Source organism: Chionomys nivalis, chromosome 4 (assembly GCF_950005125.1).
Source record: "Chionomys nivalis chromosome 4, mChiNiv1.1, whole genome shotgun sequence".
Taxonomy (NCBI): domain Eukaryota; kingdom Metazoa; phylum Chordata; class Mammalia; order Rodentia; family Cricetidae; genus Chionomys; species Chionomys nivalis.
In genome coordinates this window covers 47,378,783-47,402,250 of record NC_080089.1, presented here as the reverse complement: position 1 = coordinate 47,402,250, position 23,468 = coordinate 47,378,783, and the positions used below count along the sequence as shown (strand labels likewise).

Here is a 23,468-nt window from a genome sequence, read left to right as displayed (position 1 = left end):
TAGGTATTCATAATTGGAGACCTAGCTGGACCTCACTTAAGAGGCTTAGTGAAAAGAGAGATTTCACTCTGTCGGCTCATTTCAGGGGAGGGTCCACATGTGTTCAAGGGGAGAATCTAAGTGGATGGTTACAAGAGGAGAAACTGTATTTTCTTGTTGCAGTTGCTGCTGTTTGGCTACCCACTTCCTCTTGCTACAACTTGGTAGTGAAGGCTGTTTGTCTTTATCTGGAGGTCAGTGTCTTTTTTTTATTCGTGCTCCTTTTCCTGCTATCATCATCGCTGTCTGGTAAAACGGTATTTCCGACTTACTGTTCACACACTGCCCTGGTTAAAAAAGCTATAACAGTTCAGTAGGGTGTAATTGACATATAATAAACATACATGCATCAAATACACAGTTCTAAGAACGCTGAGAAACGTTTTCATCTGTGTAGCTACTGCACTCAACACTAGCATGATATACTTGTGTGTGTGATGTGTGTGTGTGTCCCTGGTAGTCTGGGTACCATGTATATGCAGTAGTCATAGAGCCCAGAGCAATGTGTTAGATCGTCTGGAATTGGAGTTACAGATAGCTACTTTCTGGGTTCTGAGATACAAACCTGGGTTCTCTGGAAGATCAGTTAGTGTTCTTAACTGTTGAGCCATCTCTCCAGTTCCCTTTTGTTTGTGTTTTGAACAGTCTCACTATATAGTACTGGTTATTATGGAACTTGCTATGTAGACCAGGCTGACCTCAAACCCACAGCTATCCATCTGCCTTTGCCACCTAAGAGATAAAATTAAGAGTGTGCCCAAACACTCAGCCTGTAAAATACTTTTTAGTGAACTGCTTTTGAGAATCCATCATCATTGTGGCATTTGCCAGTTCTCTGTTCCTTTTCATTATTGAACAGGGCTTCGTTTTATGAATATATCCTACAAATAATCTCTCTCTCTCTCTCTCTCTCTCTCTCTCTCTCTCTCTCTCTCTCTCTCTGTGTGTGTGTGTGTGTTCATGTGCATCTGCTTGTGCATGTGGATACCAAAAGTCAATGTTTGGTTTCTTTCTCCGATCCCTGTTTTATTTTTTGGACAAGGTCTCTCACTAAACCTGGAGCTTGCCTCCTTGGCTAGCCTGACTGGCCAGGAAGAATCAGGAATCCTTTTGTCTCATCCTTCCCAGGACTTGGGTTTAAGGTGTGTGCTACCATGCTGGGATTTTTACATGGGTTCTGGGATGCATGTGCATCTCCTGTTACTTGTATGGTGAGCACTTTACCAACTGAGCCATTTCTGCAGCCCCACACTCTTCATTTCAACCTTTTCATCATTTTGTGAACATAGGAATTATTTCAAGCATGGGAAGGCTTCTATGGCTATGCATAAACAGTTCTTTACACAGGCAAAGGTTTTCATAAATACTGGAGTGGTGGGATATTTTACTTTTGAGACATCTGCAAAAAGCCTGCTAGACTTTATTGCTGTGTATCTGTAACAATGTCTCTAGTAGCAAACACTAAGTCATCCACCTTGTCTGAACCTGTATAGACTTGAGTCTATGCCCCTGACGGTTTAGTACGGTTGTTCTTATTTTGAACACGAATCTTTCTTGGCCACAGGTACTTGAAGGGGACAAAGCGGGAGGAGTGGGTGGCACTGGTGCCAGTCTGGCTACGGCCGAGTCTCAGTTTTCTTTGACTATAAACTGCAAAATGGTTCCTTGCAGTAGTCCACAGATGACATCCCTGACCTGTCTCGTAGGCTGATTCCCCTGTGAGGCCCTGGGGTGTCCTTGAGCACAAACAACTGAGCACCCAGTCAGGAGATAAGTCCAGCCGCCTTCTCTGCAGGTCTCCTGGCTTTTCCTTCTTCATTTTTTTTTTTTTCTGAGATAACCTCCAAACCTACTTTCCTATCGCTCCAACTGCCTTCAGTTCTTATCATGTGATACCTTCATGGTCACACTTTTCTACAGTTGTGGATGAATTCAAGGGACCGTGACTGATGGACACTGGTTAGTTAGTAGGGGGAAAAATCATGTAGCTCCCATCAGCATGAATTCCTTCTTCAGGGACCCAGCTTCCTTCAGGGTCTGCCAATTTTTAATTTTAATTAATTTTTTTTACCATCTTTAAATGTATTCAAAGCAATTTAAAAATTTTATCTATGTTTTCTACGGGACACATTAGTCCCATACAAACAACTCGTTCTTTTTCCCACCAGGATCTTTCTCATCTGAGTTTCCTACATTTTATCAACCCACCTGCATCCCTTTGTCTTCCTATTTGGATTTATTTGTCCTCTCTGTCTATATTCCTCTTTCTCCCTTTTTGACTTTTCTCTGTTACTCAGGGTTTAAAATTATTCTATTTTCCCAAATGATTTGGATTGCCAGAATGCTTAAGTAATTTCTAGTTTGTTTGAGAGATTACAACCTGCTCCTTAGACTTCATTTTTTTAGTCTCTCTCCTCTCCCCGTCTCTGTGTATGGTTTTGTATGTGGTGCTTGCGCACATATGGGAGCTCCCATGCCCCTATGCATGTAGAGGACAGAAGATATTTTTGTTTTTTTAGAAATAATTTACTGTTATTTTATGTGCTTTGGTGTTTTGCCTGCATGAATGTCTGTGTGAGGGTGTCGGATCCCCTGGAACTGGAGCTACAGACAGCTTGAGCTGTCATGTGGGTGCTGGAGATTGAACCCAGACTCCTGGAAGAACAGCCAGTGTTCTTAACCACTGAGCCACTTCTTAGTTTCCCAGAAGACAATTTGCAGGAGAGTCAGTTCTTTCCTTTTAATGTTGGTTCCAGGAACGGAACTCAGGGCATTGGGCTCAGAAGCAAATGCCTTTACCTCCTGAGCCATCTCTCTAGCCCTTAGTTTCAAAAATAAATTCACACTCAAATACTTTCCAGGAAGTGAAGGAACCTATAAGATTATATTCCATTTGCATTGAATTATCTTCCACGTTTGTTGTTGTTAGCATTGCCAGGTATTTGAATCTTAAAGTTATTATTATTTATATACTATAAATTGTTATTTTTGTAGAATGCTTTGTAGCATGAATTCTAATTGGCCTTAATGATAAAAACTTCGAGTCAGATATAAGGGTTAATGATGATCAGAGAAGCAGAGCAGCTAACCGCTAGAGTTCTTTCCTTTGCCAATGCTCCAACTGAAAGGGCGATCCTGGCTCTAAAATCCTCAGACTGCTGCTGTCTCCATGAAACCTCAGACTGCATCTCAGACTGAATCTTCAGACTGCATCTGAGCTCCTGTGTCCTCCTGTCTTATATTCCTCTCTCTGCCCAGCCATATCACTCCTGTCTCTACCTCCCTAGTGCTGAAATTAAAGGCATGTGATTCCAAGTGCTGGGATTAAAGGTGTGAGCTCTGTTTCTCTTTTAGAATGATTCAATCCCAGTAGTCCAGGGTGGCCTTGAACTCACAGATGTCCTTCTACTTCTGTCTCCTGAGTCCTGGGATTAAAGGTGTGTGCTGCCACTGCCTAGCCTCTATGGCTAACAAGTGCCTTAGTTCTGCACTCTGATCTTCAAGTGAGTTTTATTTGTTAGCTCTCTCTCTCTCTCTCTCTCTCTCTCTCTCTCTCTCTCTCACACACACACACACACACACACACACACACATCACCACAATGCTTACTCATTCAGCTTCTCACTTTCCATTCTTTCTTACATTTCTGTTTTATCATTTAGGGATAATTTTTCTCCTACTTAACATCTACCTACAACATTTTAAAATTTAAATTTAATTTTAAACTTTTGGTGATATAGTCTTACCAATTTATTTTATTTTTATATTGAGTGTTATTTTTGCTGAGTGTAATTCTGTATTGTCAAGTGTTTGACATATTTAAAGTGTATTGGTTCTTTAAAGGTGTTACTTCATTTTCCTTTTAAATCCCTAGTTACTATGTTTTTGTCTGTTTTTTCTAGAATCTAGATGTCTCTGGTCTCCACTATCTTGGTTGCTCTCTGATGCTTCAGTCTGATTTAAAAGAAATTTATTCAGCTTTTTTCATTTGTTTTTATGAGGAAGCTGTAAATTAGTTTAAGAGTTTTGGAAACATAAATCCCACATGTGTAGGTATATACTATATACACATATGTATGTATGTTTATTTGTGTATATATGTTCATTCAGTATATATATTTAATTTTTAGTTTTATGTGTATAAGTGTTTTTCCTGCTTGTATGTTTGTATACCGCGTGCATGCATGGTGCCTAAGGAGATATCAGTTTGCTTAGAACTGGAATTGCAGATGGTGGTGAGCCACCATGTGCATGCTGGGAATTGAACCCTGGGACAAGTGTTCTTAATCAGCGAGCCTCTTCTCTGATAATATATATATTATATATATATGTATAATATATGCATACAAATGATTATACATTATATTTACATACAAAATAATAACATATAATTCGCAACTAATTAAAAATCTATGCATCTCTTAATTTGCTGAGAATTTCATTGTGCACATAACATATTTTTATCTTAGCCACTCTCACATTACGACACCACACTCCTTTCAGATCCACCCTGATTCCTCTTCCAACTTCACGTCTTGTTTTTAATTTAATTTTTTTGTGACCCTCTGAGTGCAATACCACCCACAAACTCATGGGTGTGGGACCATCTCAGAGATTCTTAGACCACACCCTTAGAGTAAACAATATCTCAATATCTCCTTCTCCCAGCAGCTCTCCAGCTAGTGATGTGAGCTAGTGACACCTCCCTATTGCCAGTTGATAATGATTGGCACTCTCTCTCTCTCTCTCTCTCTCTCTCTCTCTCTCTCTCTCTCTCTCTCTCAATATATATAATTTTAAAATAAATCCTTGTGGCTGATATACAGAAACCCTGTGGTTTATTTTTGTAGGATTTCCCAGCAGCAGCCTTCAGAGAGCAGAGACGATCTGAGTGACTTATTGAATACCATATCTGCCTCACCTTCACCAGATGTGCATGAACACGTGGTGTCTAATATGCAGCATTTGCTCTTTCTGTATGTTCTATTTGATGAAGGAGGTGCTCTAAAAGAAACAGTTTCTGTTTTTAATGCTGCTAGAAGTTGAGCTACCTTGAAAGGTCTTTTCTGATTCATCAGGGTAGTTATATAATCTTTTAAAATGCATTTTCAGGTGTGATGGATTATACTAATTTATTTTCTAAAGTGAAATCATATTACCACTACTGTCTGAAATTCAACCAAGCCATAGCGTAAGTCACAGTTTCAATACGACCCACCCTGTTGTTAGTGAGAATATAAATGAATGCAGTCATTTTTGGAAACACATGTCTCTGTCTTGTTGTCTGCTCTGTTTTAAGCTGTATCTACTTGAACCCTGGGTCCAGGTAATTCATCGTGTGTAGATAACAAAAGATCTCTCACTTAAAATCATAAAAAAAAATCCCTGATAAAATTTTATTTCAGTTGACTATGTAACTCTGTATCTGAATAACATCGACATTAATATGAATTACTAGTTAAAAAATAGTTAATCTAACATTCAGATCACTCCCTCCACAGCAGGCTCTCGACCAAGGCGAGAGGCTCTAGCGGAGGAAATAACAGCACGGTACATCTTCCCCACAATTCTTCGTGTGTATTAAGCACACTCACAAAGCAAAACATCCAAAGACAACCTTTAAAAAGATGCCGCCGCTTTTCTGACTCAAGAAGACAACCTTCTAGTCCAGCAGGACGACTCCCTCCTTTTAGAAAGCTTTTCAGAACGATCCAGACCACACTGAGCTTTCTCACATCCCAAGGTCCCACGGCGTACTCACATACAACCCATCAGGATGATACTACTCGAGAAAACCCGAACTAAGCCGTGTGACCAACTGCAGAGAAATAGTACTGATATTTATCGTGGGACTTTTCCCGGTAGATGTGATAAACATCTGCTCATGCCAGATACTGCATGGAGAGCAGTCAAAGACACAGCCCCTCCCAACTCCAAGTGAACCCGTATCCTAAGTGGGTTACTTACAGGAAAGAACATGGGTGGCCAAAGACAGCAGCGTCACCGGGAAGCCCACCGCAGCATGCCTGATGACTCGCTTACAGTGTGTCCCAGGAGCTCTCTGGCCCAATCTGCAGGCAGTTCCACTGGGCCATAAGTTGTTTATTGCTTTTTATAACTTTTGGGAGGAGCCTTGCAGTCTTGCAGCTTTTCTGAGGTTCTAGAACATTTTAAGATTCTGGTCCCGAGTCCTAGGAACTCCCGTCTAGGAAGGAAGGTTTTAATGTGAAGGAAATAGATGCACGACACTTTGTAGCAGAACAACTCAAATATTGTAGAAAAAATAAAGTGAAAATAAAGCATGTGGAGGAAGCAGCCGTTCTTTGGATGAGCAGTACGAACGAAGCTCTGTCAAACTCACCTTCCTCCCTTGCACCTATCTGTAATAGCTGTTTCCTTTTCCACTTAGTGATTTAGTTGTCCTGGAAGAGATGTGTGGTACTCTCTTCTTCTTTGTTCTGTTTGAACTTGCAAAAATAATGTAGTTAGCAATGAGAGCTTTGTATTTGTGCAATGTGGCAAAAGCTTATTGAACAAAGGGGAAAGAAGAGCAAAGGAGGGGGAAGAAAAGGGAGAGGGAGAGGGAAGAGAGAGAGAGAGAGGAGAGAAAGAGGGAGAGAAAAGGGGGAGAGAGAGGGAAACAGGGAGGAGGAGAGGAAAGGAGAGAGAGCAGGAGAGCACATAAGAGCCGAGGGAAAGAAAGACAGGAAGGAGATGACTCACCATTTCCCTTTTTCTGTATTAAGTTTGGTTTTGCTTTTTAAGTTGTTTTTTTTTTCCTCAAGTCATTACAACGCTCAAAATGGGGGAGGGGAGGCTAGAGATCCACCTTGATTTGGTGACAGATGCTAGCAATGTTTGTGGACAGAAGCAAGGAGCCTAATAGCTACACCAAAAGAGACCCTTGAATGCCTTAAGTTCAGTATGAATGACAGTAGGAAGGGCTACCAAGCTGGGGGGGAATACTAAATATACATAAAAATTCAGCCCCGCCTCTGAGAGTCTTCTAGCTCTGCAGTTCTTCCTCTCCCTTGGGGTTGGGGTGGTGTCTGTAATGCTTGTAATGAAGTTAACTTTTGCTTGCTCTGAACTCTTTTAATTCTTCAGTCTATGGATAAAAAGAAGTCATATGCTAACCGGCAGCACTTGTCACCCAGCAGCAAGCTGTCACCTCAGCAGTGAAGTCTATAGAGTTCTTGGTCTCCATCCTGACAGGGTCTAACCTACTCCCTGTCCCCACAGGGACACGGAGAAGGTCTGGCTTGAAGGACAATTTCAACAAAAATTCCTGTCCTATATATCATTCAAAGGACTGCTGGAAGAATCTGATCCAGGAAATGGAAAACGGCGTGGGAGGACTTTAGGGAAGGGGGAGAGGGGAAAATTCCCTGGCCAGTGCAGCCTTGAGCACCACAGGCAATAGTAGACAGAGACACAAGATTCCGGGTTCGCTTGAAGAATGAATAGCTTTTATTTTTTCCATTGCTGCTTATATATCGCTTTGGCAGCTACTAGGGAGAGCACTAGCAGCAGAACTTGAGCGAGCGGTACCTTTAACCCCCTTTCCTGAGTTCTTCCTTCTGCACTTTGCTGCCTTTGTGGCTTGGTTTTGTCCCAAGGGCATTCTCCTGAACTTTAGCGCTGCCCATTGTTTTTTGTTTGCTTTTTTTCTTCAGTCACCATGCCATAGCTAGGTCAGAATTCGTGCTTGAGTAACGAACTGCTTGCTTAGTAAACATCTGGATTCCAACAAGTAAGTACAAAAGAAGGAGGGGGAAGTGAAGTAACAATAAAGAGATCTGAGCAAGTCATAAGAAACTACACTATTAACTATCTGTCTTTAAAAAACCCTATAATACATGTAATTCTGTATATAAATATACGTACATAGTTGAAATTAATTTTTCTCATTTCCACTGACAATGCTCCCTCCAAGAGCCAAAGACCACCTAACAAAAACCCCAACACCAGACACGAGGAGCTTTCTTTTGAGTTGTTGGCCAGGACTGTTAAAGAGACTCCCAAAACACACACTCTACTGCTGTTGCCCTTGGTTATTCCCCAGAGGAAGAAGATAAATCCCCACTGCTGAAGACACCATGCATTTCAGAAACAAGCCCAGAGACCCCTGAGCTGGGACTGACCTCCTAGAGAAATAGCTTTTCTAGTCCCAGAAGAAGCTTTGTCGGCTTCCAAAGGATGCAAACAACCAATGGTCCTGCCCCATTGATGTCCATGAACCACCACAACAACCAGGCTGGTACTGTAACCCTAAGGGTACAGTAGTAGCTCACATACCTTGACAGCAACCAACAACTCTAACTGGTTGGAAGACCCCACTCAACAAGACGGAAGCCATGCCTGGTACTGGAAACCTAGCCAATTATTCAGTGTTGATGAAGTCATGGTCCTCAGAAGAGAATCTACAACCACTACTTTACTAACCAGCATCATCCTTAACAACACTCTGTAAATGCTTGTCCTTACTCACACAAGTTAAGGGTAGTCTTCACTCCTCATCAAGGAAACTTCTCTGTGCATCAGATGGGGACCATTACAGAAAACCACAACCAATCAAAACGCAGAGTTGTGGAGCCCAGTCCCAGGGGATACATCTATAACACAGCTCCCCCTAACGAAGGCTCAGTGAACATTCTAGAAGAGTGGAAATATTTAGGAAGATTGTAAGAGCCAGAGGATCAGGGAGTCCACTCTGAGATTGTGTCTCCTAGTAATGTCAAAAGTTACACTCATAAAATCTTATCAACATAGCTGTCCAAATATGAACTGAGCAAGGAAGGACACCGATGGACACAACACAGTGGATGGCATGTTGAGTCCACGAGGCCTCAACCCTACAGAAAGAAACCTAAGCCACTAAAAAATGCTGGGAGTGGAAAAAATGGTCGTCCTCAGGGAAGATCAGCCAATTGGTTATCCAATACCAAAAGGTCAGTCCTGAAAATATGCACATGCAACGTTGTATAGACTATTTTGAAATACAATATATAATATTGCACAGTCTAAGCAGGTTATGTTTAGGAGTATAATAGCACTCAATGGAAAGTAAAGCCTTGAATTTGAAAAAGGGATATATGGGCAGGCCTGGAGGGAGGAAAGGAAGAGAGAAACAATGCAATTATAATCTTAAAAATTAAAAAGAACTTCTCAAAGCAAGGACTCAACTTCTCCAAGTGCAGGAGTCTCCCTCCCACCATCCCTTTAATCCTCCTGAGATGATGTCCCTTTTTGAAAACAGGAAACACTTTTCTGCAAGGCAGATAACTTCTTTTTCTTTTTTTTTAAACATTAATTATAAGCTGGCCCATTAACACAGGCTTCTTATTAACTAATTATAACTTAAATTAGCCCATAATTCTTGTCTATGTTAGCCACGTGGCTTGGTACCTGTTTTGGAGAGGGAGTCACAACTTGATTCCTCTGCAGCTGGGTCATGACTGCAGACTCAAACTTCCCTCTTCCTAGAATTCTTGTTACCCTGCCTCTACTTCCTGCCTGGCTACTGGCCAATCAGCATTTTATTAAAATACAATTGACAGGACACAGACCCTTGTCCCACAGCACTTCCTCCCCTCTTATTTTTTTTTTTTTTTTTTTTTTTTTTTTTTTTTTTGGTTTTTCGAGACAGGGTTTCTCTGTGGTTTTGGAGCCTATCCTGGAACTAGCTCTTGTAGACCAGGCTGGTCTCGAACTCACAGAGATCCACCTGCCTCTGCCTCCCAAGTGCTGGGATTAAAGGCGTGCGCCACCACCGCCTGGCCCTCCCCTCTTATTTTTAAACAAGAACTCAGAATCAACTGCCATTTGTTTAGCTTTTCTCCTGACCGTTATCCATAACAACTTGTAGTCAACAGTCTAAACAAAGGCAAACATCCATAATCCATTTTTTTGGAATGTGGGTGTAGTTTTCCAGACTACTTCCTGATGATTTGGGGCACTGATAACCTTATGAGGACTTAAAGAAAATTTAAATTATGATCAAGTCGTGACTGGAGTATCCCGTGAGGCTTGATCATCTCAGGCAGCAGACTTGAATTTGTTCTGGAAGGCAGATATTTTACTACCTTGTTGCCTCAGTTGAACTTGAATGAAACCACCCTCCCCATTAACTTCTGTCTTCCAGTTTGTTCTGCTACAGATGGCTGGCAGAAGGACCTCCAGGCCCAGTGACTCTAGTGCATTCCTCTTCTGCAATGTTTCTTAGGTCTTGGAGGTGGTGACATAGATTTCTGATTATTTTCTTCCATTTACAACTGAGTGGTGGGCCACATTAACAGTCACCAGTCACAACCAGTGTAACTGGGTGGGTGTCTGTAGTAACCAGTACCCTCTCCAGAGGTGAGGTTTTCCTCTGCTGCTGCTGCAGGCTAATGGCACTAGCAATCTACGGGTACGAACAGCATTTTAGAAGATGACTTTGGAAGGATCCTGGCAGGAATGCAGGCATCTTAAAGAGATTCTTGTGCCTCTCCTTTTAGCTATAAGACTATTGGAATAGATGTTCCCAAGAAATTGGAGTTTTCCAGAAACCTTACGCTGGAATAAGGAAAGGTGGTGTCATTCAGAGGAAGACAGTGTCTTCTATTAAAATATATCACTCAGTTCTGACAACTGATCAGGCCACTTGTAAGAGACACTGAAGCCAAATAATGATGGGTGGAACCTTACCTCGACTGGGACTGCTTGGCTTTGTGCCCTCTGTTTAAACTTAAACCTCCAGTTAGGACCCTGAAGATGAAGTAGATTGAGAGGATGCCACAGAGCCTCTTTGTTCCTCGTCACGGAGGCCCCTGCTCCCCCTAGCCGCAGGTCTTTGCCTTGGCTCCCCGCATCAGAAGTTCCCCCTGGGGAGCAGGTCTGGGTGAGCTGTTTGTGGTGCCCATGAGTCATGCCACCATTGCACCAGAGGACAGTTCTTATCTGGCAGGTTGGGAGTGTGGCAGAGGAATCTTCAGTCAAGTAGAACTACTAGTGACAAATTTCCCCCAATAGCCTGTGCAGTTTCTACAAAAGTCAGGTTTCGGGGGACTTCCTTCCCTCGGGTCTCTCTTTACCGTTTCTCTAATGGCTGCCTCTTTGCCAGACTACTTGCAATCTTTTCCAAGACATTGCTCTAACTTGTGCCATAAAACATTCTATCACACTAGTCCACAATATACTTTGACACGGTACTGTTTTTAATAATTCATACATGAATACATGTCTTCTGATCATATTCAGGCCCAACTCCTCCCTGATCCACTGACCCCTCCCCTCCTCAGCTTCATGCCTTTTTTTTAAAAACTCACTTAGTTAAATTTATGCTGGTCAGATATCAACAGTGTAGTGTCAAACACTGGAGCATGACATCGATCTTTGTTTTTAGTCATTACATAACGTTTTATTTTTTTTTATGAATCACCCTGACCCTACCTTAACTGGTAAAGACTTGACGGGAGATATTTCAGGTGTTTTTTTTTTTTTTTTTTCCTAACAAGTAAAAACATTTTATTTGTAGGTGTGTGCATCTACGTGAGTTTATGTGCACCATGGGTGTGCGGGTGTCCTTAGAAGAGGGTGTCAGATCACCTAGAACTTGAGTTTCAGGCAGTTTTGAGGGACCCAATGTGGGCATGGGGAGCTGAACCAGTTCTTCTGCAAGGGCAGTTAGCACTGTTAACTGCTGAGCTATCTCCAGCCTTCACACTAGCTTTAAGTTTAGAATAGAATCTGGAACATGGTAGTAGTGCCTTGACAAGTGTTTCTGACCCCCTGGATGTACACTAGGCGCTGGACTGTGAACAATGAGCTGCTGGCAGATGTACAGAGGACATATTATCTCCTGACCTAAGGACCCAGGCTACAGATTTACAGTGTTCTGCTGTTTTCTTCCAGGTGCAGTAGGTCAGGGTTTTACAGTTTGTAAGGTTCAGTGAATAGTGGAGAGTTAAAGAAGAATATTGTACTGAAGGAAAACATGTTTGGGTTTTTTTTTTTTTGAAGAAATTTTTTGATGAAAATTTTGTTGTCTTATTCAGCTACTCAAATGAACTGTTGAAATGTGAATGCAGACATGTAGGGGATGCTAATCAAGCAATCAAAATAGCTCTCAAAACGTATCAAGGTAGAGACCCACCAAGGCTCACCCAGAAGACTGACACACTCAGGTAAAAGTGGCTGATACTTCGGTTGAGAAGGCATGGTGGAGCCTCTACTCAGCCTCCCGGACACCTGTGTCTCTAAACAGTGTCCCCAGGACCACCCACAGCTACAGGGAACAAAGTCTTGTGCTTGGGACTCTTACACTCATCCCTTCATTTGGAAAACCACAGTCTAAGAAGGAGACCTGACTTATGCAGTCTTAAAATTAAGGCTTGTAACAGGACTGAAGTCTTTGAGCTCCCACCCACTGTGTCATACTCTGTCACCTCCTGCTCCTGGATGATGAGGCCATAGATTCAGCTGAAATCCCACAGAGAGGGGTCCTACGGGAGAGTACAGTCAAAGGACTTTTGAGAGCCTGGAGCCTCACTTGGTATTCTGCTATTCTATGACTGTGCGGGGTGGGGGATGACGGGGGAGGGTAGGGATGGGAACATGAGGGATTGGGTTGCCGGAGTGGATGGAGAGAGAGAGAGTAATGAAAGAGATGTCTTGGTGGGGAGGGTATTTTGGGGGTCAGGTGAAAACCTGGTGCAAGAGAAACTCGTATGAATCTACAAGAATGACCCCAGCTAAGACTCCTAGCAATCGTGGAGAGTGTGCCTGAACTGGCCCTCTCCTGTAATCAGATCGGTAACTAACTACCCCAAATTATCATCAGAGAGCCTTCATCCAGTGACTGATGGAAACAGATGCAGAGATGCACAGCCAAGCACTGGGGGGAGCTTGGGGAATCCTGTTGAAGAGAGGGGAGGAAAGATTTACAAGTCAGGAAGGACAAGGTCATCACAAGGGAACCCACAGATACAACTAATCCAGGCTCATAGGCGCTCAGAGGCTCTGGATTAACACCTAGGGAACCTACATGGGACTGGCCTAGGCCCTCTGTTTGTGTGACAGTTGTGTAGCTTGATTTACTTGTGGGACCCTAGTGGTGGGAGCAGGGTCTCTCTAACGCTCTGTCTGGCTTCCAGGAACCTATTCCTCATACTGGGTTGCCTTGCCCAGCCTTAATGCAAGGGGAGGAGCTTAGTCCTATTGTAACTTGATATGCCGTGCTTTGTTGACACCCATGGGAGGCCTGTCCCTTTCTGAACACAAATAGAGGAGGAATGGATGTGTGTGTGTGTGGGGGGGTGGCAGAAGGGGATGGGAGGAGAAGAGGGAGGGGAAACTAGAGTCGAGATGTAAAATAGATGAACAAATCTAATTAATAATAATAAAAAGAAAATACAATATATATTTTTAAATGTGTATTGGTGTTTTGCCTGTATATATGTCCATGTACCACATGCATGCTTGGTGCTTGTGGAAGCCAGAAGAGAGCGTCAAGTCTCCTGGAAATGTGGCTCGCCATGTGTGTGTTGGGAATCAAACTTGGGTCTCTTGGGAGAGCAGTAAGTGCTCGGAACCTAGAGGCATCTCTTTAGCCACCTCTATTCTTTCCAAAAGCTATAATTTAGTGTCAGTGAGGTGGCTGGGTGGGTAAAGGCACTTGCTACCAAGTCTGATAACCTGAGTTCAATCATTGGGACCCACAGGGTGGAAGGAGAGAATTGAAGCCTAAACATAGTTCTCTGACCCCCATACGTGCACTGTGGCATATAGCCCCCTACAAATAAATGAAGATAATACAGAAATTCAAAAGATAAAGCTGGGCAGTGGTGGCACACTCCTTTAATTCCAGCACTCATGAGGCAAAGGCAGGCAGATCTCTGAGTTCAAGGCCAGCCTGGGCCTATAGATTGAGTTCCAGATAGTCAGGGCTACACAGAGAAACCCTGTCTCAAAGAAACCAAAAGACAAACAAAAATATATAATTTATAATGTATTTATGAAAAAGCAAGCTACACTTTTGTATTTAATATATAAGAATAAAAAGTCACTAAAATATTTTCTATTATTCATTCCTACTTTAACGTGTTCTCCATTTTAAAATTTTATTTATTTTTTAATTATTCTAAAATCAGCATACAAAATATTAGGTTTCTGTGCGTATTTTGTTTTGGTTGATCCAAAATCTTATATTCCAAAAAACTGTAAAGACTAGAAGAGAGAGAAATTTCTAAACGTATATGGCCTATCAAAATGTAAGTCTAGAAAATAGAAACAATTTAAACAGATCCATAAAAAGCCATGAAATTGAAGCAGTAATTAAAGGTCTCCAAAGAAAAGTCCAGGCCTGGACAGGTTCACTACTGAATACTATGAAACTATTAAAGAAACCTAACCAACACTTCCTAGACCTTCCACAAATCACAGACAGAAGGAACGCTCCCGAAGTCATTCTTTGAAGTCTGTGTCACCCTGATGTCAAACTCTGAGACACGACCCAGGAAAAAACACAGATCAATTTCCTTGATGAACATGGATGTAAAAATTCTCCACAAAAATATTTAGAGATGGAATCAAAGACCTTTAAAAAATTGTATACAAAATTGCTTCATTTTTGTGAACTTGTAGGAGCAGGGAGAAGGCCTCACCCACAGGAACCCTAACTTCCAATTGATGAAGAGCATGAGGGCTCTGGTCAAAAAAGATAGGACCTTTCATTGATTCTTTTTAGCTTCAGCTGAAGAAGAAGACCAGTCTAGGGCCTTGTTAGACTAAACGGGGTGGATTGCATGGGCCCCAGACTACCTCCTTGGACTAACTGGGACATCCTGGTAGCTGGCACGCCAGCAGGATTCACCGTATCTTCGAGCTTCAATGAGTGACTTTCAGAGTTATGTGCTTCCTAGCAAATATAGTTTAAGAATATATTAATTTGACTTCCAACCACATACTGTGGTGGATGGACGTCATTTGTGCCATATGCAATGGTCATATCCCAGGCATCAATGACCCCCACATTGAGACCCTGGAAAATATCCTTTAAGGCGAGATACTGGGTGTAACCATGGAAGTCACTAAGTCTTTCCACGTCGCTGGTCATCTCCCTGATGTTTTCTGTTTTGAGGACAACCATCGTGTCTGGGCTTCTCAGGAGAAGACGCTGAAGAGCTTTGTGGACATTGAGGGCTCTTCGGATAAAAACGTCAATAGGGAAAGGTCTGAAATGCTGACCCAGAGAAATGACGATGACCGTATTTTTCTCTCCTCCAGTCCTGTCAATTATCCGTGCGATGTTCTCTATCTCTTTGACAGAGTAGACCAATGAGCCAATAAGGGGGTAACCATGTTTTTGCCACTGGATGTTGATTTTTTCATCCAAGTCCACGGCGAGTTGGTGTTGCAGTTTTCCAGTCTCGTGCAGATCCACAGACCTCAGTGCTGACAGCAAACAGGCAATCCCAAAACAGAAGGAGAACACAGTTACAGAGCTCAACTAGCCACACACATAGGAGAAAAGACATGTGTTATATAGTGGTTTTGAAAACTACTCAAACAGTTGAAAATGCTTTATGATAAGCGACTTTCCCTTCTTCTAAAATCATTCAGATTGAGTTGAGTTGTGCAAGGCATGGCTTTGGCTTTGAACTCAGCCTTACTGGAAGATGATACGGTTAGTGTGTGTGTTGTTCTCATAAGACATGTTAACTATACCCTGACCTTATATGAGGATAGAGGGGGAGGCTTGCACGTAAAAAGAAACCAAGCATATCTTGGAATGACTCCAGGAATCTAAAACGATATTCTATGTTCTTCTTTCCTTATGAGTGGAATGGCACCAAGTGTCTCGTCTACATGATTGACAGTAATATGATTGCTCATTTGTGAACCCTTTATAGAGCATTTATCTAGACAGATGCAGCCACTCACCTCAGTGATAGCCCCCCCCCCATTTATCATGTTGTGGAAAAGAAAGTCAAAACAGAATGTCAAATACCTAAGATTACAGTTTGTGACCAAAAGAGCCTTAAAATCCCCTCCATCTTTCAAGAAAGATAATCTCTTATATCTAGACACCACTGAAAATAATAGAATAGAACAAGACACAGTCCACCATGTCTCACTGAGCCAATTAGATTCTTATCAAAATATCAAGGTGAGTTGTTTTATAGCTACAGCTTCTGAGAAAACATGTGCTCAGAGATCATGGATGTCTTGTGGATGTCTTTGTGGAGAAGGGCTGATTTAGAAGTCTTAAGCCAGAGAGTGAGGCTGCAAAAGAGATGCTGGGGACGTTCTGGGGGCAAGGGTCTCCCTTGCTTCCAACTCACTCCAGATCTTTTTTCCAAAGCACATTCTGGCTCCAGAATTTAACTTTGCATAAAACATACAATGATGTCACCCCCTATAACTTACACACTGAGATGGGAGGGTCACTACCCTCAGGATGCTGCATGACCTAAGAAAACGGCAATGTCCAACTATGTGATGGTAAAGTTGTCCCTAGAATCTCAACTTTGAAGCTGAGAGAGACAAAGTTACGAGGGGCCGATTGTTTACCAGAAGTGTGGATCTAACGTGTCCTCTCTATTTACTTTGTTATAACTTAGAGTCCAGGCCTTACCAATTTCAGCCTCTTCATTGAGAGGATCAGTTGCTTTAAGATTGGAGACCGCGAGATTGGTCTCACAGTATGGAGTCATAGCCTCAACTTTGTCTTCAGTGACAAGATCCAGGGCCCAAGGACATAGAAAAGCAGGAAGTGATGGTTTAGAATGTAGTTTAGCTCAGATGGAATACTAGAATCTGACATAGTACTGGTGTCTTCTTGACTTAGTAAATATGGCGATGAACTAAGCTTCTTACAGATAGATTCTAGCCCCAACTCTGATAATAGTTCCCATTGCCGTTGCTTTCTGAGTACTTCCTGTGTGTCAGTGTGCCTTGTAGTGTGATAAATATTTGTTATCGCTTAATTATTTCATCCAAAATAAATGCTAGGGATAATGAACATTGTTCTAGGTCATGTGGTTCTTAACGTTCCTAATACTGCGACCCCTTAGTACAGTTCCTCATGTTGTGATGGCCCCCAATCATAAGGTTATCTTCGTTGCTACTTCATAAACGTAATTTTGCTACTGTTATGAATCATAATGTAAATTGGTGGCCCCCGGGGCAAGGTCTTCCAACCTCAAAGGGGTCATGACCCACAGGTTGAGAACCACAGTTTTAGGGACTGCTAGTAACATTTTGTGAATAATGCTGGTGGTTTGGAATTAAGAACTATAGAACTATGGTAGAGGAGGAAGGAATTTCTTGTACTCTTCTTCCTTGAAATGAAAACACAGTTTCCGAAAGAGACATGACTAGCGTATACTGAGACATACTGTTGATTTTGCTTTTGAAGTATTCCATCCACTGGCGGATTGTGGAATCACCCATCAGATGGATGAATTTTCCTCTCAGGCAGTCTTTCATTTTGATTGGAGCCAAACTACAGGAAGCTGGATTCCATGTGTTTTTCCAGACATGCCCACTGGGGATTGCGGGCACCATCCCGAACTTGCACCTCTCTTTTGCTGGAACAGCTTCTTCTGCCAAGGAATCAGAGAGATACAACAGCATTCTACTGATCCATGTTTAAGAGCCTTCCATCGTTCCCAAAGAACCCTCTAGACAGGCGTGTAGGTGGGGTGACAATAAAAAGACACTTATTAAAGTATCTTTATAATGGGACACTTGTTTTCAGTAAAACTTTACTCTGGCGTGAGTTTCCTAAGTGATGCCTACTAGTGGTTATTATGAAAAAAATGTTGGGTTTTTCCACTTGGGTTTTTAAAAAAATAATAATATTTTAAAATATTTAAATATTTTTAAAATAATATTTTTATTTTTAAAAATAAAAAAGGCCTTCAAGTAAAATGTGACTATTTGTTAGCCTTGCCGTGAGACCAGCCTCATCAGTTCTTATAAAGGGCAAGAACTCTTTCATCTGATTGTTTTAAGCCACTTGGCTCCTGAGCTTGTCACATGCTCTCACAGTGTCTTCAGTGTCACCATTAACGTATGAACTCTTTGAGATAAAGGCATGGTGAACTTGGCTTAGAAATTGGCCAGTTTGCATTGAGAGAGGCCTGGAGGTCCAAGATGGGCCAGATGTTCAACCTTAGTCTCTGGGTAAGGAGGAGACCTGGAGGTAAGCTGGGGTGGTGAGGCAGCAGGTTTGGGGTCGCAGTTACTCACCACCCCAAAAGGGTAAATTAATATTTTTACAGCTACTATGAAGGTACTTGTGTATATATATGGGGCCAAAGAAATACCATTTCTCTCCCTCTTCTGCTCTAAGTCTGTCTCTATCTTTGAGACAGGGTCTAAGGTAGCCTAGGCTTGCCTTCCAGTTGCTGTGTAGCTGAGAATGGCCTTAAACTTCTCATCTTCCTGCCTCTATTCCCAGAGTTTGGAAATCATGGATGTGTGTTTACATGGTGCTGGGGGTCAAGCCTATGGCTCTGCGCTGCTGCGGAAGCACTACATATCACACGTGCAGTCAGAAACATGGTTTTCCTTCTATGCGGAAAACCATCTTAGCAATTAGCAAGCTTTTCATGGTTCATTCAGAGAGGCAAAGACACTGTTGCCTTAAACTATTTTAGGTGGTGTTCGTGAGCTAGCTGTTCAGAGCTTCTTCTTCTTTTTTTTTTTTTTTTTGGAAAGAAAGAGAGAGAGAAAAATTAGTGAATGCCAACCCTAGAGAACCTAGACGACAATAAGAACCCCAAGAGAGACATACATGGATCTAATCTACGTGGGAAGTAGAAAAAGACAAGATCTCCTGAACAAATTGGGAGCATGGGGACCATGGGAGAGGGTTGAAGGGGAGAGGAAAGGAAGAGAGGGGAGCAGAGAAAAATGAATAGCTCAATAAAATCAATAAAAAAAGAAAAAAAACCCTTAGCGAATGTGTATGTGGAAGCTCTTTGTAAAAAAAACAAAACAAAACAAAACAAAAAATCCAAGAGAGAAGAATTGCAGTAAATTGACTCCTAGACGGCATAGTGGAGATTTGTAAGTGAGAATTCTAGAGAGGCTGTGAGGATGGGAGGAGAGCTAGCCAGAGACACGGGAGAAAGTTTTGACCTTTGTAGGTTTTTGTGTAAGATGGACAGGAGACCTTCTACCTGAGAAGTAGATTAGTGAGATATGTGGTCGCCAGAGCACGTGTGTAAGATCCTAGGGAATACAACCATTCATTCGCTCATGGACTTTGTGCCTTGGCCCGCTTTAAAAAAAACGGAGACAGCAGCCAAGTCCAGCAAACAGAGCAGGACCTTTAAATGGGTCCAGGGTTAAGCACCGCCCACCAAACACAGAACCACTTACTGTTGCATTTGGAGACACTAATCACATTGGGTTTTCCCATTATCTCCACACCTATATTTGACCTTAAAGAGACAGATACAGAAATTAATCTGCAGTGGTCTCGACTTAAGCAAAGTCCCAGAACTCAGACTGACCAGTCCTTCTGTTAGTTCTCATTGAGAATCTCATTTCCCTGGCTAGAATTTATTTTCCATCTATTTGTTTCCTAGTCCATGGGAGACAGGAACTGAGAAGGTATGTGTATAGAGACCCAGAAAAAAATGTATTAGAATACACATACATATATTTCATTCTTTCAGTTTTTACTCAATCTGTGTTTTTTGGGGGGTTCATTGATAGGGATTACTTATTATAGAAGTTTGAGGACTCCTGGACAATGAACACTGTCCTCAAAAGAATTCATAGGTCCCTTCTCAAAGGACTCTTCTTGTAGCCTGTAAGTTAATGTGCTTAGAATACATCCTGCAGGTTAGATTACTGCTCCCCCACATGTGAAACAATAATTATTTACCGTTCAAAGAGGCGCCTCTCTTGCTGCCTAAGATAGGAAACTTCCTTGTTCTTGGAATGCATGTGGGTAAGGGCAGCACAGGGAACATTCGGAGGCTTCACACAGTAGAAAGCTTCTTGGTCCTGGGCGTCCAGATATTGGCACAACTCGGCACTTGAGTTTAGAACCAAGGCACAATCGGTGCGGACCTGAGAGGTTCCACTGACAAACAGGCCGGTGAAGACGATTCTGTCGTAGCCCTGTTTCCGGGCCCTCCAGAGGGCTGACACCCCTTCACTGGGATGGATGAGCAGGATAGACAGGGCCACCTGGCCCTCCCAGAACAGAGTGAAGCTGACCAGGTAGGTGCCATTGTTGAAGTCTGTCACCTCTCCAGAAGCTCCAGCCTTCAGGGCTGGGGAGGATATCCTGGCCCTCAGGAAGTCCCCACCATATTCCTTCCTGCGCCCCAGGTAGTCCCTAGCTTCCAGCAGCACATCCAGCTTGTCCCCCGTGCAGTATGTGTCTCGAGGGTTGAGGATGGTGGCTGTGCTGTGTGTGGCGCTGGTGGTGGTGTTGAGGTGGGTGAAGGGTCTGGGAGGGATCTGCTGATCTAGCTTCTCCAGGACCTCCCGGACTCTCAGCTCTGTCTCTTTCGGTGAGACTGGTGGGTTCAAAAGCACTGTAGGACACGAGGATTTCATGACCAAGTTCCAGCCACTGAAGGACACAGGCAACTTGAACGGAGCCCATATCTGAATGGGCAAGAAATAGAATAGAGAATAAAGAAAAAGATGCTCTTTAATGTAAGGAGTTTTGGCAGGTTAACCACTTTTGTCTTTTTTTTAGAACAACGAGAGGCACAGAATCATGTTACTCTTAGATTTTTGTGGTCACATGTGTTTCACACACAGACATCTTGGTTTAAACTGTCTGTATAACTCTAGTTTTCAATGGCTTCTTTTTTTGTTATATTTTTGTTTTGTTTTATTTTATTTTATATTTTTTGATTTTTTTATTGAAAAAATTTCTGCCTCCCCCCACCTACCATTTCCCTCCCCCTCCCCCCAGTCCTCTCCCCCACCCCCACTCCTCTCCCCCTCCCTCTCAAGTCTGAAGAACAGTCAGGGTTCCCTGCCCTGTGTGAAGTCCAAGGTCCTCCCCCCTCCATCCAGGTCTAGGAAGGTGAGCATCCAAACAGGCTAGGCTCCCACAAAGCCAGTACGTGCAGTAGGATCAAAACCCAGTGCCATTGTCCTTGGCTTCTCATTAGCCGTCAATGTCCGCCATGTTCAGAGAGTCCGGTTTTATCCCATGCTTTTTCAGTCCCAGTCCAGCTGGCCTTGATGAGCTCCCAATAGATGTCCCCAGTTAGTTCCTTGGGCAGCTGAGGAGAGGGAACCTGAAATGGCCCTACCCTATAGCCATACTGATGAATATCTTGCATATCACCATAGAACCTTCATCTGGCGATGGATGGAGATAGAGACAGAGACCCACATTGGAGCACCAGACAGAGCTCCCAAGGTCCAAATGAGGAGCAGAAGGAGGGAGAACATGAGCAAGGAAGTCAGGACCACGAGGGGTGCACCCACCCACTGAGACGGTGGGACTGATCTATTGGGAGTTCAATGGCTTCTTTTGGGAAACCCATTCATCCTCAATTAGCCCGAGCTAGGACCGTCATGGCGGTGATATGGGGGTGGAGAGAAGGCTGAGTAGTTAACAGTGTTTGCTGCTCCTAAAGAGAACCCAAGTTCAGTTGCCAGTGGCAAACAACCACCTGTAACTCCAGCTCTAGGAGATCTGACACCATCTTCTGGCCACTATGGGTACTGCATGTACATAACTGTAAATCAGTTTTAGCAACTGCCTATCAGGTCATAGTTATGCTTCTTGAATGGTTATTGTGAGGATTATGGAATAACATGGTATGCTGACTAATTTTACGTCAGCTTGACACAAGCTACAGTTGTCAGTGATATCTCAATTCAGAAAATTGCCTCCATAAGATTGGCCTGAACATGCATCAGTAGGGCATTTTCTTAATTAGTGATTGATGTACAAGGCCAATGTGGGTGGTGCCATCACTGGACAGTGGTCCTGGGTGTTATAAGGAAGCAGGCTGAGCAAGCCATGAGGAGGAAGCCAGGGAGCAGCACCCCTTTGTGGCTTCTGAATCTGCTTCCAGGTTCCTGCCCTGTTTGAGTTTCGTCCTGACTTCCTTTAATGTGGAGTGTGAGCCAAATAAGCCCTTTCCTTTCTAAGTTGCTTTTGGTCAAGGTGTTTCATCACAGCCATAGAAACCCTAACTTGGACACATGGGAAACATTAGAAAGGCACGGGACACAAGGCAAGTGAGACTATTTCTATTACTTGAAAAGATGTTTGAAAATACCCTAACACATCAAATAGAGTGACAGTAAGATGGATCGCCGCTCTCAATCACTAATTAGAATTTTCAGCAAAGGCAAAGTGGCTTGCGTGAACCCCAATCCTTATGTAGACAACAACAACAATAAAACAGCTCTCTAAGAGCAGTGAAACCCGAATCAGGGCAGCTGCAAGTTTGAGCCCTAGCCTGAACTGTACAGTAAGAGAAGGGCTAACCTATGCTACAGAGTGAAACTGTGTATTGAAAACACAAAACCAGAATTCTAGCAAACAAACACTTAAAGGCAACTAATCACCACCGGCACCACCAAAAGCCCCACTCCAAAGCGGAGAAGCCACCAACGCCAACAAAATAAAACGGAAGCCTTAAAATCTGTTCTGCAGCGGCAGAAACAACATTGAAAAGTTTGAATAGCTATTTAGACAGCTTGGTACTGGAGGAGGGAAATGGTTCCCATTCGACACGGTCCATGGTTTTTTAAAAGGCAGGTCCGTTTCAGTGCATAGACATGAATGTATTCTCTCCTACAGATGCTCCCTTAAGGCAGGTGCAAGCACAGGCCGTGGGCCAGGCACAACAATAGCTGCACTTAACCGCAAGCAGTACAGAACGAAGTCTGTGTGTAAGCACACATGTGAACATAAAGCTTGCCATCCCTCGTGATTTTCCTATCTCTGAGAATCACCCTCTGCTCTGGGTCCCAGCTTATCTGTGAAAGGTTTGGGCACATTCTTCACTTGTTGCCATGTTTAACAATTGTCAGCTACATCGGTTCACTAACATTGCATGGTAAGCCATATTGAGTACACCCCATCTCCGTTGCAATTTGTGGGTCTTTGCAGCTTACATTTTCCTAGGCACATAGTATCCAGTAAAACAGGAAAAGAGAGAAAATCCTACCTTCGATGGGTTTCTGAAAACTGTAAAAGAGACCCAGAAGATAATTATCAACAGCAGCACCCACAGTGACTTACGACTGGTCATCGTTTTCATGGTTCGAATCCTACGAGACAATCAGAGGAAAGCAAGCATCACAAAGCGAAAGAGAAAGGCAAGCACACGAAGGTGTAGCCCGCTCACCGTAGCACCCTCAGTTAAGATATCAGTTCTCCCTGGCTGCTGCCATGCCCTTAGCTCTCAGCTTGGAGCCCACCAGCAGCTAAGGCACTG

At 42.9% G+C, this 23,468-nt stretch overlaps 2 protein-coding genes across 7 annotated transcripts in view; both read right to left on the bottom strand.

Moving 5' to 3' along the window:
- Nxpe1 (neurexophilin and PC-esterase domain family member 1) overlaps positions 1-6,719 on the bottom strand; it is a 37,961-nt gene extending 31,242 nt beyond the window's left edge. For both annotated transcript variants that reach the window (XM_057768091.1, XM_057768092.1), the window contains exons 1-2: positions 6,401-6,719; positions 6,007-6,244 (exon numbers count right to left, since the gene is read on the bottom strand). The gene's annotated coding sequence lies outside the window, so the exon portion shown is untranslated. The remainder of the gene's footprint in view (positions 1-6,006; positions 6,245-6,400) is intronic.
- Positions 6,720-13,863: 7,144 nt separating this feature from the next.
- Nxpe4 (neurexophilin and PC-esterase domain family member 4) overlaps positions 13,864-23,468 on the bottom strand; it is a 292,750-nt gene continuing 283,145 nt past the window's right edge. For 4 of the 5 annotated variants that reach the window (XM_057767686.1, XM_057767684.1, XM_057767687.1 and 1 more), the window contains 5 exons: positions 23,199-23,301; positions 19,925-20,658; positions 19,414-19,475; positions 17,421-17,627; positions 13,864-15,474 (listed from right to left, as the gene is read on the bottom strand). In XM_057767686.1, the coding sequence (XP_057623669.1) occupies positions 14,939-15,474; positions 17,421-17,627; positions 19,414-19,475; positions 19,925-20,658; positions 23,199-23,301 (1,642 nt within the window). In that variant the 3' untranslated portion in view covers positions 13,864-14,938. The remainder of the gene's footprint in view (positions 15,475-17,420; positions 17,628-19,413; positions 19,476-19,924; positions 20,659-23,198; positions 23,302-23,468) is intronic. The other variant, XM_057767689.1, reaches the window with a different exon arrangement.